The sequence below is a fragment of the Podarcis liolepis genome, assembly GCF_965112155.1.
Source record: "Podarcis liolepis genome assembly, chromosome: 7".
Taxonomy (NCBI): Eukaryota; Metazoa; Chordata; class Lepidosauria; order Squamata; family Lacertidae; genus Podarcis; species Podarcis liolepis.
The window spans coordinates 27,253,911-27,270,789 of NC_139561.1; the positions used below are offsets into that span (position 1 = coordinate 27,253,911).

Sequence of the window (16,879 nt, forward strand, 5' to 3'; positions counted from 1 at the left end):
CAAATGCCTCACAGCTAAGTGTCAAATTGTTATTTAAATTTGGCTGTCCCACAAGGGACGTTAAAGACCTGATTATACTAAATAATTGCGCTGGGCGAGAGCTAGCGGATGCAATGGAGGCCGAGAAGTATGACTTCTTAGCAGCCTTCACCGCCATCTCGTAGGTTTTCATAAAAGCCCTATAAGATGTTCTTGAGGCTCCGTCACGGGCACCCCGCCATACTCGCTCTAGCCGTCTGAGGTCCCGCTTCATTTTCCGGAGCTCCTCGGTAAACCAGGGAGCCCGGTTTCTGCGGGGTCGCAGAGGGCGCTTAGGTGCGATCTCATCGATGGCTGCCAGGAGCTGGATATTCCAGCCCTCAACAAGCTCAGTCAATGAGTCGCCAGGGGGAGCAAGGTCCCGCAAGGCCTGACGGAATCTATCAGGGTCCATCAGCCTCCGCGGGCGAGCCCAAATTGGCTTGCCACCTAAGCAGGGTGGGGGCGGAAAGTCAATCCTGGCTTTCAGAGCGTAGTGATCAGACCATGGCACCTTCATCGAAGGAGACATGATCACATCTATACCTACGCCAAAGATCAAATCCAGCGTGTGGCCTGCTTGATGCGTGGGGCCCGAAACAAACTGGGAGAGCCCTAGTGTCGCCATGGAAGACACCAGGTCCAGAGCCTGTGAGGAGGGAGTGGCATCAGCATGGATGTTGAAGTCCCCCAGTACCAATAGGTTGGGGAACTCCAAGGCCCAGCCGGCCACCGCCTCCAATAGGCCTGACAGGGTGGCTGCTGGTGCGCTAGGTGGCCGGTACACCAGCCAGACAGCCAAGCTCTCCTCGGAGCCCCACACTAGGCCAACACATTCAATGCCGGGGATCGATGGCGATGGTAGAGCCCTGAAAGGACAATCTTCCCGGATTAATAATGCCACCCCTCCCCCCCGGCCCACAGTCCGCGACTGGTGGAGGACGGAGAAACCCGGGGGCGCCATCTCTCGTAAGGTAACTGTTGCCCCTTCGCGCACCCAGGTCTCCGTCACACAAGCCAGGTCGACCCCCTGCGAGATGATGAAATCTCGCAGGGTGGCGGTTTTGTTGCCTATAGACCTGGCATTGCACAACACCAGTGACGGAGGTGAGTAATCCTTGCTCACCCTACCCTCGTCCCTCGGGATGGGGCGCAGATTGGAAAGGGTACGAGCGTATCCATATCTCGATCCCCTTCGCCTGTACCATCTGCCCCCACCGCCATATCTCCCTCGCCCCTCCACGGTAGCAATCCCAGGCCTCATAGTGGCCTCCATTGATGGCAATTAATGTTATTCTTTCGCAGCCTAAAACAATAAAACCTTAAAACAATAAAACAAAAAACAAAAACAACCCAGAAAGCAATAAAACAATACAAATAAAACTGCAAAAATTACAAATTCATCAAAATCCAACAAATTCCCAAGCCCACCCAAACATCCATCCCACCTCCATATATAAAAAATCTAAAAGGAAAGGAAAATATTTTTTAAAAAATGTTAAAAATGTTAAAAACTATTACCTCAATGTCAGCGAGACCACTTGTACTCTTTGTGCATCTACAAGAGTTAGAACATCTTGTTCAAATGTGAGTGATTAAAAGTTAAGCCACGCCTTCAAATTCGTGACAGCATTCGGGAGAAACTAGCATCTTATTTCATTTTTTAATGGCTTGAATTGTGGAGTATTTTATGGAGCTACAAAATCAAGAGTGAATGGGTCCTTAATGTATCAAACTGGAATGTACACTGTGTGTCAAGTTCAGAATATTTGTCCATCTAGGCTACTTAGTCGGGTCGACTGGCAGCAGCTCTTTAGCCTCAGATAGAGGAGAGGCTTCCAGGCCGCATGCCCCCTGATTCTTTTAGCTATAGAGATGCTGGAGGTTGAACCTCACCTTCTCTTTCTTTTTTGTTAAACGCACAGTATGGTAAGACACCACTTGTTAAATTCTTATCTGTATTCATTCTGCCTTAATTTCTCAGAATGTGAGTCTGCTTTCAACTATGGACTGTTCTGCCCCACCAAATCACAGGATGCATGTGTTTGAGTAGAATACCTGTGCTCTAGGAGCAATAATTCCTGTGACTATTTTGCAGCAATAGTGAAACACGCTTTCGAGGGTAGAGGCGCACCATGTTCTGCAGGTTCAAGGGTGGTATCCACACTTCCCCATAAGCTGAATAGGAGTAGCTGACTTATCATCATTTTTGAATACTGTAATGTCATTTAAATAGGGTGGACACCCCATGTTAAAGATGGTGAGTTGTCTCTAATGTGCTTACTTTGAATTCATTGCCTTCAAATATGAGAAGGCAAGACTCCTTGAGGGGACTTGCAATGTAGCTTTTACATACGCGAATATTTTAAAATAATAATATGAAAATTCCTTTAAAATATCAGCTCGGTTTTCTTATTTCTTATAGAGCAGGGCTGAAGAATTTCTAGCCCTCTAGATGTTCCTAGACTACAATTCCCATCATCCCTGACCTTGCTGGCTGGGGATGATGGGAAGTGGAGCCCAATAACATTTGGCGAGCCACAGGCTTCCATCTCTACTGTAGGTTCTCCTTAGGTGAAGTAGTGAATCCACCAAATCTCAGCTTCAGTTCCCCATGCCGCTCCCCAGTCTGCAGACCAACTTTATCAGGTTGTTGTGATGCAAGGATGCAAGCAAAGTGCTTAGAGCACTTGAAAGTGCTACCTAAATGCTAATTATTACTATAACATTTTGAAACATAGCTAGGAAGTTACGCAGCTTAGGTGCCTTTACAGTTATTTCTTTTCTTTTTAAAAAAATGTTGGGTGAAAAATTGTAGTTTTCTAGTTTGCTGCTATCCTCCTAACTTGAAGAGGATCAGCTTCAAATCAGTTATAAACCTGAAGGTAGGCACATATGACAACTGTCTGTTTTTCTTTTTAGGGTTCATGTAATCACAGGAGTTACTTTGTTGTGTGTATCTTTTCAGAAGGCAACAGGATTTCAGAATGAATCAGGTGAGTTTAAATGCAAGACTTTCTCAAAAATATAATTGCTCAGTTGTTAGCATACATATCTACACTTACTTTCTTCTGGTAAAAATAGTAATCCCAACTGAAATCCAAAATGTAAGTCTTCATTATTGCAATGCCAAACGTCCTGCTCTCTCCTTCTCTCTCCTTCTTTCTGGTTGAGAGTTGTGAAGTTCCATTATGTGAAAATTGATTTGTGTTCAGTTAACCAGATTGTAGAATAATTTCACTGGCCCCTTCTTCAAGAGCACTCTTCTCTAAGAAAGTTTTAGTTATTTTGCATGAATAATACTTATATTTAGGCCATTTTAAAAAATCAGAAACTTGAATTCACTCTTTCTCCCTCCTTCCTTCAATCTTAGCTCCATAATTAATATAATTTACCCCCCAAAAGAGAGAGATATTAAGCAAAGATCTTTGCATGCCTTCAACATGAAACCCTGGAACTGATTAAATGGTCCTCTAGCTACGTATTTTTGCATGTTTGAGAGTGTGGTCTTTTATGCTAGCCCTCTTCAGTTTGGTGCTCTCTTGTGTTGTTGGGTTCACAGGAAGACCCACACCTAAGTATCTAAAATGCCCACTTTCTTTTGAGATGAGCTTATTAGTAAAAAGAGAGGGTGTCCTCGTATCACAACCAGTCCCTTTTACCCAGCCCCCAGGTCATTGGTCCTTCATAGTCTGGCCCATCTCCCCTCCAGGTTGCACTTTGGAGAGAGGGAAAATTCCAGTTGTGTCTGCACCCAAACTGCAATCTTAATACCTATGGAGAATTTGGTGGTACTTTCCCTTAGAGAGAGTTTTTGTCGCTGTTTTTATTTGCGTTGTATTTGTGCTAGTGTCATGTTGAATCTATGTGATGTTCCTATCCTTCTCACTGCCAATGGCATTTTGTGAACTTAAATTAATAAGAGTATCGTTGGCATCAGCATCATTATTAAATAAAATCATTGGAGGCTATATGTTGCACCATTTCCCTCCTGTGCCAGAGCATGCATCTACTTAAAAGCAAAGCCAGAGTGACGTGGGCTCTGCAAAGCTATTACCTTCCCACTTCCTGTCCCATTCCGTTGCGTACAGATACTGCTGCTGTATTGTTGTTGAAAAGGAACAAGCCTGGGTGATAGGGCACAGCTAAAATGTTGTCACAGGATACTCAGTGTGGTAGGATTGCCACACTGGAATCCTCCTAGTAGCCATTCTGCTGTGATTTGGACTATCTTCTCATAAGTTGTCCCCACCCCACTAGTGGTGGTACTGGTGCAACAAAAGTTGGCAGAAGGACATTGGCAGACTTCACATGTGGATATTGACATTGGCCTACAGTCGGTTCAATCTTTATATTCCTGTGTGACCTTGATTAAACATGTTTCCTTCTCCCCCATTGAATTGAAATGGGGGGTTGACTATGATAGTGGACAGATGATGTGGATGTATTTATTTATGTGGATATTACTGGTGTATGTTTATAACCTTTCTCTCCTGCCCTTCCTCCAGTGAGGAAACAGCAACCCATGCACGTTTTATCCTCATAGCACCTCTGCTTTGGAGCCAGTACTGGCAGCTCCCACAAGGCAGAACTGATTTACAAGGAAGGCCATAGCTTTGCAGGTGAAAGGTCCCTGGTTCAATTCCCAGCATCTCCTAAGTAGGCATGAAGAGAACCTCTGCCTGACATGGGGAACTGCTGCCAGTCAGTGTAGTGATAAAGGGAACTGCTGATTTTGTCAACCTGGTGCCCTCCAGATGTTTTGGACTATAATAAGTTCCAGCCAGCATGGCTGCTGATCTGGTCCAAAACAATGATATCCAACAGTAGTCATGGCAAAGGCTCTATTGGATTTGAAATTGTTTTTATATGTGCAATTGTTTTAACTGTTTTTAATAATGTAAGCTGTTACTGTATTTTGAAATTGCTTTGAGATGCTTCATAGGAAGAGATTCATAAATGAAATCATCACCAGCATCTGGGGTGCCCTGAGTTTTTGAAGTCAATAATGAGCTAAACTGACCAATGGTGAGACTTCCAATGAAACTTTTTTTAAAGAAAAAGGGAGGTGGCATCTGCCAGTAAGAGCTAGCACAAGCTGTAGAGGAGAACAATTAATAGAATTTTGGGGCTCTAATTACGAACGTGAAGAGATACTGGTGGTGCTGTGGTCTAAATCACTGAGCCTAGGGCTTGCCGATCTGAAGGTTGGCAGTTCGAATCCCCAGGACGGGGTGAGCTCCCGTTGCTCAGTTCCAGCTCCTGCCCACCTAGCAGTTCAAAAGCATGTCAAAGTGCAAGTAGATAAATAGGTACCGCTCCGGAGGGAAGGTAAATGGCGTTTCCATGTGCTGCTCTGGTTTCGCCAGAAGCAGCTTGGTCATGCTGGCCACATGACCCAGAAAAACTGTCTGCGGACAAACGTCGGCTCCCTCGGTCAGTAAAGCAAGATGAGCGCCACAACCCCAGAGTCGTTTGCGACTGGACTTAACTGTCAGGGGTCCTTTACTTTTCTTTTAATTATCAACACGATGCATGAGTTGACATCTCTGATTGAAGGTAAAATGTCAGCCGATTACTGGGGAAAGCATGTTAAGATGACATCTAATGACCTCACCATGTTAAAGTTTATTCCCCATATAGGGTGGTTCTTTTTAGTTGAAAAAGTCTCCTTCGTGGTCACCAGTTGCTAAATTGAAAGCTAAGAGTTTGAATTTGAAGTTAACATGTTGTAAAGCAGTTGGAAGGGTGCAATGCCTCTCGAATGACTGGCCATAAATCTCACCTGATAGGTCCTAGTCTGGTTATTTCAAATAAGCATGCAGCTCCTCACCTATGCAACTGTTGCATTTGTTTATAATATATACATACAACAGCCCTTCTGTCAGCAAGCAAAAATCAAGGGGAGAGTTTTAAACGTTGCAAAATACCAAACAATAAAAGCACTCACAAATTTCTCAAAATAAAAACCAACTAGGTCATGGCCTTACCTAAGGTGGGTCACAAGAGCAATGCTACATCATAGAAACATATGTTAACAATTGATAAATGGGTCCTGGAATGTTTGTTTGGGTTAAAGGTGGGTGCTGAATCTGAAAAAGAAGACTGCTGAGCTCAGTGATTGTGCTGAAGTCCCCCAAGGTTGTTGTCTGGCTGTCAAAAGGACATCAGATTTGATATCAGGCAAACTTTCCTGGGGAGGGTGTTCCACTTGCATCAACAACTGAGAAGACTGTTCTTGAATTCAGAAGATAGGGTGTACTGAACAAAGGTCTTTGGATAACACATGTACCAATAGGGCAGGCTCATAAGGTGGAATTAGGATTTCAAAGGTTAGAACTAGCACTTAATATTGTGCTCAGGACCAGCAGCCCACATACTTGTTGAAGAAATGCCAAGATAGCTGATCTCTGCTAGGCTGCTAACTAGTTTTCCTGAGCAGTCTTCAAAGGCAGGCCCACCTACTACATTTCAGCTGCACAATCTGAAGGTTTACCATGGCCAGGCTATCTTTGTCCAGGAGGTGTCACTGTTGGTGTGCCATTCTTAGCTGGAGGAAGCCACTTTGTTTCTCAGTGTAGTTAATGTTCGGGGTGATGGGGGTTGCAGTTCATTGATACCTGGAGAGCCAATGGTTACCGTTCCGTGCTCTAAGTAAATAAATATCTGCTTGCTGCAAACTTGAATAGTGGGTCTTTAGGCACAGATTTATGTAGATATACCTACTTGTAGTAAAAGGCATCTTGTTTCATACCCCTAGTATCCAGAGGATAGTTGTGTGTTTCATATGCTCCTCTCTCCCGCATGCCAGCGTTACATAGATCTTTTCCAGGTGAGATAAATGATTAGAAAGAACTGTTGAAATTAAATAGGTCGGGTCTTGAGCACTGCTTGGGTGAGTGATCACTTGGAGTCGTAATTCAGCTTCTCTGAACTCTTGAGCAAAAGCCACAGGTGTAACATGCATTTCCACTTAGCTATTCTTTCTGTCAGTAAACCCTTTAGTTCTCTTCTAAGAAGGAATCAACATTTTAAAATAGTATGTTTTGTGCAGATTTTTGATTTGTGACTTGTGAACTCCATTAAAAATACCTGCTTTTGCGTACATCTCTGTGTGAAGGATAAGGAATGTGTTTGCCAGCCAGATGTTCTTAGACTCTGACCTCCATGAGCGGGGTTCGAAATTAGCAGAGCACCAGGCGCATTTTGCACCTAAAGATTCTCCATTTGCGAACACCTCAACGAGTCTGGGTGCCATTTTTTACACCTGGCTGACACTCAAGGATTACTGAAATGTATGTGCTTTGAAGCCTCAAAGTATATGTTTAGGATAGACAATATATCAAGGAGTTCAACAATTAAGAGTAGAGTGTTTTGAAAACTGACTTTTGGTACCAATATTTTGATTGTAAACACCACATTAAACATGCATCAACAATTTCTGCTAAAAATGTGCTTTTAACAATGTGTCACTTATGTGGATTGCATATTTATTCATGCTTATCAAAGTAATAAAAAGTGTTGCCGACCCCCCCCCCCCAGCCCAGGTGGCAACAAGACATTCTGTTTTGGTGCCCTCAACCCAGGTCCCAGAACCCATTTGGCTCCTAGCTTTTCTACTCCAGTTTGTAACACTGCCCTTGAGCCTTATCTAGCCAGGGATGGCCAGGGATGATGAAAGTTTTAGTCCAAGCACATCTGGAGAGCCCCAGATTGCCTACCTCTGCTCTTTGGCTCCACTGAACCCACATTTTGTAAACTGAATGTAGGCTGTTGCTGAGAACGATTCTGGCAGATTTTTTTTTTAAAAAAAAATCTTCATGCTTATCCAAATGAGCAGGGTCCCACAAATACTGGATTACTAGCCAGCCTGTCTTTGTGCTTTGTGGAGGAAACATTTCAAGGTGTGATGAAAAAGATCCAAACTTTGCTGCTTAGAACAGTCTTAAGATGGAGAGCAGGAGGGGTCAAGGCACACTTATAATACAATCCTTGCATATTTGCTCAGATGGCTTCCTCTGTGTACCAGAAGGGCTTATACCTTGATGAATGTACAAAGGATTGAAATCCAGTCATGTTAGACTGAGCCAGATGCAAGCACGTTTCAAGCAGTACTATGGGTTACTAGGACAAGAGAAAGGTGGATGTCTTTGCCTTGAAAACTACAGACGCTTCAGGTTGCGCGTTTTCGGGTTATGGACATGCCGAAAACTGAAAGTACCGGAACGGGTTACTTCCGGGTTTCAGCACTCATGCATGTGCAAAAGCGCCGAATCGCGACCCGCACGTGTGCAGATGCGGCGCTGCAGGTTGCGAACGCTGCAGGTTGCGAACGTGCCTTCCGCACGGATCACGTTCGCAACCCGAGCATCCACTGTATTAGCTACTGCCACAGAAGAGTCATCAAGGCCTCTTGTAGGCATAACAGTAGTGTTGCCACAATGCCAAGAGCTGTCATTCTCCTCTCGGAGAGGGAGAATACCTTCGTGGCAGAGCATGTGTTTTGCATGCAGAAGGTCCCCGGGTTCAATGTCTGTCATCATCAGTCTAAAGGATCAGGTAGCAGGTGATGGGGAAGACTTTCTACCCGAGACCCTGGAGAGATACAGCCAGTCACAGTAGAAACCACTGCACTGGGTATAAGGCAGTATCTGAAGTATTAGTTGTTAAACTTATGGCATACTTGGTCTTTCTTTCTTTCTTTCTTTCTTTCTTTCTTTCTTTCTTTCTTTCTTTCATCTCTGTATTTTATAGCTATTTCTTGCTTACTGAAGTGAATTTCACCACTTGCTTCTACATAGGATGCAAATGCACCCCCCACCCTCAAGTGTAGTAGTCCTTGTGGGATTTCTAACATACACCATGCTTGGAAGTGGTATTAAGAGACAAACTGATATTTACAGCTTAATCCTGGCCAAGCAACACCGAAGCAAATGGGTTTTGCATATATGGTCCTCCACAGTAAAGTTTGATCTGTTATTTATAAGGATTAATGTGATTTTATTAACCACAGTAAGGCTTGTTTTACTTAAACTATGAAGCCCCGGGTTCATGCATTCCACCCCCCTTCTCCATCACTTCTCTGAGTTAGATAATTTCACTTCTGGACTAGATGAACCACAGCTGCTTATGTGCAAGCCCCAGAAACTGCTTAATCTTATTTGTGGTTTGTCTGAAACAAGCCTGCTTCAAACAGTTTTATTTAATCAAACCATAGTTAGTATTAAGTGCAGTTTAGGGTTCAGATGTTACGCTCTTCTGTGTTTAAATGGAATGAATGCTCATTTCTCACAACCGTATTGGAAGACTTTGAGGAGAGTACATAACCCTCGGGCTTACTGAAACTAGCTTTCATCACACTAAACTATTGTTTAGTGCACGGTTCACCAGGCTTTTGGGGCCAGTGGGCACATCAGGAATATTGAGAATGTTGTGGGCAAAATGGCTGTCAAGGGGACATGGCCTATCACAAAGTAGCTGCCATGGGGACATGTCTTAACACAAAATAGATATTTGCTGAGATATTTAATGGATGCGCATACTGTGATGTTCACACACAGCCTATATCTTTGCTTTATTTTACTATACCTTGGTCTGTTTCTTCTGTAATAACTAGAGTAGAAGCTGAGTGAAGCATATATCTTTGACTGAAAGGAAGGTAGCTATATTTGCTATTAAAATAAGTGCTCCAAAAGTAATTTCCTTCACATACCTGTGCCTAGCCTTGTAATCCCTTTTGAATAGCAGTGCTTCAGAGGAATAAGAAAAAGAATTATTCATTGGCAGTGACGCTGAGCTTTAGATATACATGCTGGGTGCACGGATAATATCTGCTTAATTTGGTGGGGCATATCAGTACACAATTGGCTCCCAAAGTCAAGAGCCATCCCACAATACTAGGGGGCAATGGGGGAAGAATATATTCAAATACAGGTAGAGATGCTTAGGCCAGGTGTCTGCAGTAGGTGCGGAACATGGTTTTGAGGGAAAGTTGTGATCCATCACCTAGAATAAAGCCCAGATGTAGACCATCGTAATCTGCTTTGCAGACTCCCTATAAGGAATGGCAATAAGCTATACAACAAGCAGAACCATATTGGAGACATCCCGCCCTCCTTGTTTGTTCTTGCATATTGTGTGTCTGAAAATGAAAGCTGCATTTCTGTTTAGTATGTCTAGTAGCTAGCGATAGCCCTACCCTCTCTAAGTTTAAAAAGTCACGTATCCTGCTGGCCGTCACAGCATCTGGTGGATCACTGAGTAGATTATGCATTGGATGAAGGATTTGCAGTGTTTCTCTTGATATCATCATTTTCAAATGTGCTTGGTAAACTGGTGTTTATGTGAAGTTGAAATGCCAGCTATTGCAACACAGCTTTGTTTATGGATTCTTGTGTCGTGCTGCCAATTGTAACGCAGGTGGGTTGTCAGATTCTGCCATGTGTTTACCGTTGGGCTGTCCCCTTCCTATTTTTGTTTTGTTTTGTTTTCTTCATAGAACTCAACAGAGCCTTCAGTATCAGTTGAGACTTTGGCCGACGTACCTGAGCACGTGCTTAAAGGACTTCCTGAGGAAGTGAGACTTCTCCCATCTGCTGTTGACAAGACACGGCTTGGTAAGTAAATCTATAAACAACCTGCGGGCAGAGAGGCTGCTTGAACTGAAGAATGTTTAACCTGGGCAGTGTGGGGTGGAATCCTTCTCATGATTTGCTACGACAGGGTGACTACATGATGCACCCTCAGCCCATGGTTTGAAATGTGGTATCCAATTTAGTGTCATATGTTGTCTCCTGCACTCTAAAGTCAACAGCACTACCTGGTTTGAGGTGAACTTAGATCAGCAGCACTACTGGTAAATGGCAGCCCAAAGCCGAATGTTTTGTTTTGAGGTTTGGACAAAGACTTTCCAAGTTATTAAGCCCATTTGGTGTACAGACATTACTCACACCTCTAAAACTCTGATACTTATCCTTGGCAACCAAACAGTTTGCAGTCCTTGGGGTGGTAAGTTGAAGTGTAGAAGAGGCGTCCCTGAATGAGTAGACTTTACACATATTGCTATCGTTGAAATTGCCCCCATGGATACAATAGCAAGTTGCCCACAAAAGAGATACATCTGGGTCCCATGAGAGCAGGTTTTGTCTCTTAAGGTCATCCAGGAAACGTGGGTGTATTCAGGAATGTTTCCCAGGGATGGAGGAGATGTAAAGTAGAAGACTGAAAGGTGGGGTAGGCTGGTTTCTTCCCCTCACCCCCAAAAAGAAGTGTGCCTGTCCATTTTGCCTTATATCTCAGGTTCTACCAACCTTTCATTTAAAAGTGGATGCTGGAGATGACCCCTTCAGAACCTTGATCCAGGTCCCTTCTCCCAGCAGATTGTATCTATTTTTACTGCCCTGCTCCCAGTTGTTCCCAATCCTAGAATATGTAGCCATCAGCATCCTGGCATTTTACTGCTTTTTCTGTTTCATGTGTTTTGCTGTTAGTTGCATGCCATTTTGTGATATGCTTGTTTCCCCTCCCCTCTTTTTGGCTTCTCTGCTGTTCCCCCCTTTATTTAGCCAGGCAAAGTTACAGTGCATTTATGGAATTGCTTTGTTGTTGTTACACAGTGTTGCAAGGTTTTGAAGTATGCAATAACTGCCAAAGAGTCTGATTGTGGTTCCTCATTTGATCTTCAGGTGTCTGGGCAACAAAGCCAATTTTCAGAGGCAGAAAGTTTGGTCCGTTTGCTGGTGACAAGAAGAAACGATCTCAGGTTAAAAGCAATGTGTACATGTGGGAGGTAAGCAGTGATGGATGAGCAATTCCTTTTTTATATATAATGATTTGAAAGTTCTATAATCCTTTTTTTAAAAAGTAGCTCATTGTGGCTAATGGCATCACTATCAAACAATAAAGTATATAAAATAAGATATCAAACAATAAGCATATAAACTGTAGATAGTTTTTCTCTTGGTTTTAAGGATCACCAAAGACAAATCAGAAATGTAATTAAAATTAAAATGTAGCTTAACTCTCTTGCTATGGTAGCTGGCATTGTTAGACCAAGCCATGGTTTGCATGCTTTTTAGTTTCTGAGAAGTAGGGGTAAGAGACTACTAAGAGGGATGCAATAAATGCTTATAAAATCATGACAGATGTATAGAGCAAGTGTCAGAAATCTCAATCCTGCCTGGGGGCCAAGTGTAACCCTTGGGCTTCCCTGTTTGCCCCCGGAAGACTCCTCAGGCCATTCCTTCCTGGTCCTGCTGAAATGTGCCCTTGAGCTGTAATAATGCCTCTTGTTTCCAGGCAAGGAAGGCAAAGATTCTCTTGTAAATTTTCAGAACGGTGTCTGCAAAAGTTGTCCTTATTGCTTATTCTGCTTCACTATGCATCCAGCCGTAATCTAATGCAGATGCAGTAAAGATAGATTCCAAAGTCAATGATCTTGTTGCTGCACATCCCTTTCTCCTCCACCACCAGTGAGTAGCAAAAAATAGGCCTAAAGCCCAGACTTCCCACTCCAGAGAGTAACTTCCTGTCAGCACAGCCATGTGAGTAGGTAGTCTTCAGTCTTCCAGGGTGCTCCATATGGACCCAGTCATATAAAACACCCACATTTTGAAACTGAGACAATGGGTGCATGCTCTCGTGATTAATGAGTACTTTTGTTTCTTTCCTCTTCTCTGTCTCCATGCACACATATGTTCAACCTCACAAGGTCTATTACCCAAACTTGGGATGGATGTGTGTTGATGCCACAGATCCAGAGAAGGGGAATTGGCTGCGCTATGTGAACTGGGCTCGCTCAGGAAAGGAGCAGAACCTATTCCCTTTGGAGATCAACAGAACCATCTACTACAAAACTTTAAAGGTAGCAGTGCCTCTGCTTATATCAGTTGCCTTTGTACAAATTTCAATACCCTGCCTTCCTATTGCTGCTGTGCAAAAGTGCAACCTGCTACTACAGGAGATGCAACATAACTTTGTGGTGGAGTACCTGATTGGTAGCCAGAAGCTCTCAAGTTCAGTTCATGGCATCTTCCACTTTAAAAGTTCTCTGGTAAAAAGCATATCCTTAGCTCTTTGGGGTGGGGAGCTGTGCTAGGCTAGATGGGCCAGAAGTATGACTTTTAAAAAAAGCTGTTCAGCTCTTTCTCAGGGACTTTGGGGGTCTTCTATACATCTCTTTGCAAGAGACTGTAGTTCAGTGGTAAGATTGCTTGTTTTGCATATATGTTTTTTTAAAGTTGTGGTCCATCCTTATTGTTTCAGATGCATTTGAAAGGGTGGGGTATAGGTTTTCCAAATAAACTGAATAAGGGCCATGTTAGAAATAGATTGGTGACTACAGTTAAATGTTCCATTTGAGGGATATGTGCAATTGTGATGTTTTATGACATAGGGTTGTAGCCAGTGGTTAGTCCTACTCAGATTAAACCCATTAAAATTAATGGACACGAGTAACTTAGGTGTATTGGTTTTCAGTGGGTCTGTTCTTAGTGGGATACAGCTCATAAATCCCTAGTTGGCTGCTTGACCCATCGTTTTGCTTCCTGACATGCAGTCCTTGAGCCTTCTGGAGGGATCCCTAACAGTCCTTCTTTCTACTGCCAGGATCTCCATTCTTCTGTATGTAAGGGGGGAAAGACCCTGTGGCCTTTTCTGACACTGCTCTGACATGCTAGCCATCTTGAAGGCATGCTTTCCCTCCTTTAATGAAGTGTTGCTCCAATAAAATAGCTGTGTATTCTTGTTTCCTCTTCCACTCCTCTTTCCTTTAGGTGCCTTTTCTTCTGGTTTGTAAGTCATAAGCCAAGAATTGTCTCTTTTTTAAAAAATAAATGGTATAAAGGTAAAGGACCCCTGACAGTTAAGTCCAGTCGCGAACGACTCGGGGGTTGCGGTGCTCATCTCGCTTTATTGGCCGAGGGAGCTAATGTTCGCAGTTTTTCTGGGTCATGTGGCCAGCATGACTAAGCCGCTTCTGGCGAAACCAGAGCAGCGCACGGAAACGCTGTTTACCTTCCCGTCGGAGTGGTACCTATTTATCTACTTGCACTTTGACATGCTTTTGAACTGCTAGGTTGGCAGGAGCAGGGACTGAGCAACGGGAGCTCACCCCATCGTGGGGATTGGAACCACCGACCTTCCAATCAGCAAGCCTTAGGCTCAGTGGTTTAGACCAGTGTTTCCCAACCACTGTTCCGTGGCACACTAGTGTGCCGCGAGATGTTGCCTGGTGTGCCGCGGGAAAAATTAAAAAATTCGAAAGATATTTTTTTTTTTTAAAAAAAGCCTAATTTTCGATTGGGGCGCCGTCACTAGATGACCCCTGGGGTTCCCTCCCTCCCTCCCGCTCTGCGCCTCCCTCCTCCTCCTCCTCCGGGGAGGCCCTTCCTGGCTCTCGGCCAAGGCTTGGCGGCTGCCACTCACTCACTCGCTCGCCCACCCGTCCCTCCATCCCTGCACCCGGCCTCTCCCCCTCTGTCCCCGGCGCGGGGGCTGCCGGGATCCGTAGTCCCCTCACCCTTGGGCTCTACCTTTCCCAGCGTGGCCTGGCGGGCCGGGCGTTTTGTTTGAAGCGCTCTTCTCCCAGCCATGGAATGAGCGCGGTGGCGGCGGCCGGGCGGGCAGGGGCTCTTCCGCGCAGACCCCGCGCAGCCTGCCTGCGCCCCTGCGGAGATCGGGCGGCAGAATGGAGCCCGGGGATCCCCGCGGAGGCGGAGCGGCGGAGGCGGAGGCTGCCCCCCAGGTAGGGCTGCGTCGGGGGTTTTTTATTTTTGCAATGCTGCATCCGCGCCGGAGGGGACGCATCGGACCGCGGGGAGACCCCTTGGCGGGCGTGCAAGGCAATGCATGTGTGCAGGCGTTGCATGGAGTGCAGTGCAATGCAATGGCAACGCGGCGCCCTGCATGCATGCATGCAATTTCCACCGGCGCTCTGGACTTGGCAGGTGAGGGGGGTCCCCAGTGGGCGGCAGAGAGAGCCGGGAGGGCGAAGGGGAGCCGGGGGGGAGCAGCGCTGCTCCCCGAGCCGAGCCTGGGGGGAAACTTCGGCGTCGTTGTGCCGGGTGTTGGAAGCGGAGGCTGGCGGGGGCCCCTCACCTGCAAAACCTGGTCGCCTCCCATATATTTCGTGCATTGCATTCATCGCCCGCTTTCTCCTCCAAGGAGCTCCCGGGGGCGCGCGTGGTTCTCCCCGTGTTATCCTCGCAACAACAGCCCTGCGAGGTGGGTCAGGCGAGTGGCCCAAGGGAGCACCCAGGGATTGTCCTGGCCAGGTGGGGTGATTTGAACCCTGCTCTCTGCCCGGTCTTCGTCCTCATTTCGCCCCCACATGTGCATGACTGTGCATGACTGAGGTTTTCCCCCCTCGTCTTGGCTATGGTGTGAGTCTGTGCTGTTAATTAATGGGGTTCTGCCTTCGGAGAAGATGAGCCAGCCCTCAAGGAGGTGATTATGTAATTTGCTAGCAATTCATGTCCCTCCCGGCGTGATGCTGCGCGCTGACGTCACGGGGCTGTAATGGTGGTGTGCCTCGAGATTTTTTTCATGAAACAAGTGTGCCTTTGCCCAAAAAAGGTTGGGAAACACTGGTTTAGACCACAGCGCCACCCGCGTCCCTTTAAAAAAATATGGTATAGTTCCTAGTAAAAAAGTAAAGGACTCCTGGACGGTTAAATCCAGTCAAACTTGACTATGGGGTGCGGCGCTCACTTCAGGCCAAGGGATCTGGCATTTGTCCACAGACAGTTTTCCGGGTCATGCGGCCAGCATGACTAAACCTCTTCTGGCTCAACGGGACACCCTGACAGTGCCTTGGTTATGTTCCGTTGGTCACAGGTCATTTGCCAGAAAACCTTTTCTCCATTGTTTCCAATAAACCTTACTGTATGTTTGACACTTGGCCATGAAACATTTGCTCTTTATGTATATTGCTGTTGATGCAGGGTGGGGGTGGAATTGGTGCATGCTTTTCGAGACAACACTTATCCAAGTTACAGATAAATTCTTAAGGTTGCAAAACTGTTACACTGATCATAGCTTTTTAAGGTGCATTAACAAGAAAACATTGTTACAAGAAAACAAGGAAACTACCAGTGACATCCTTCTTGGTTATTTTTGTAATCACGTTCAGAAACAAACAGTTTAATGTTAATAATATTAGCCAAAACACCAGATATTATGAGAAGAAGGTTACAAATGTTGCATTGGTAACTACAGAATTACCTGATACTGTTTCTGCTTCTGTGTTGTTTTATTTGGCTCATTTTGCTGTTGATATGTGATGGTGGTGTTTAATGTTGCTGTTTATCATAGTTGACTTTTAAAAATATTATAAGGTACCTTGGATATTTTTAATTCTATGTCACTGCACACTTGTGTAGATAATAGCATTACTTGTAGAGTTAATTTTCCTTTCTCGGTCAGTTCTAAATTTATACTAACCTTCTGCTATAGTCAAAATCTGAACAAAACTTACCTATGTGTGTCAAATGGTAGACTTCTGTGATCAAATTGTTAATCAATGATAATAGCCAAACCCATTTTAATGCTAATATGTTTTCCCCAGTAGAGTTGTGTATCTTCAGCCTTTTATGTTTTGCTATCTTGCCTATGTAATTAGAATGAGGTTTTTATTAATCCTTGAATATGTAACCTCATCACATTTTCAGAGCACCTAGATCCAGGAATTATTAGGAAGCTGTAACAAAATTAAATTATTTCCACTACCTGTTTATTCTTGGAGGGGAGGAGACTTATGGCACTCAGCCTTTTGAGTGTCAGCTGTCAGTTTTTTCAACAGCATGTGATTTGAGATTCTTTATATAGGTGGAAAGCCACCGCTAACTTTCCAAGGAAGCAGTGC

General features: G+C 44.7%; 2 protein-coding genes across 2 annotated transcripts in view; both read left to right on the top strand.

Moving 5' to 3' along the window:
* The window catches only part of PDPN (podoplanin), a 170,729-nt gene that overhangs the window by 42,146 nt on the left and 111,704 nt on the right, over positions 1-16,879 (top strand). The gene's annotated exons all lie outside the window — the stretch shown is intronic.
* The window catches only part of PRDM2 (PR/SET domain 2), a 52,244-nt gene that overhangs the window by 6,206 nt on the left and 29,159 nt on the right, over positions 1-16,879 (top strand). Inside the window, exons 2-5 of the mRNA XM_083512789.1 lie at positions 2,941-3,014; positions 10,517-10,634; positions 11,703-11,806; positions 12,728-12,880. Coding sequence (XP_083368915.1) covers positions 3,006-3,014; positions 10,517-10,634; positions 11,703-11,806; positions 12,728-12,880 — 384 coding nt within the window. The 5' untranslated portion in view covers positions 2,941-3,005. The remainder of the gene's footprint in view (positions 1-2,940; positions 3,015-10,516; positions 10,635-11,702; positions 11,807-12,727; positions 12,881-16,879) is intronic.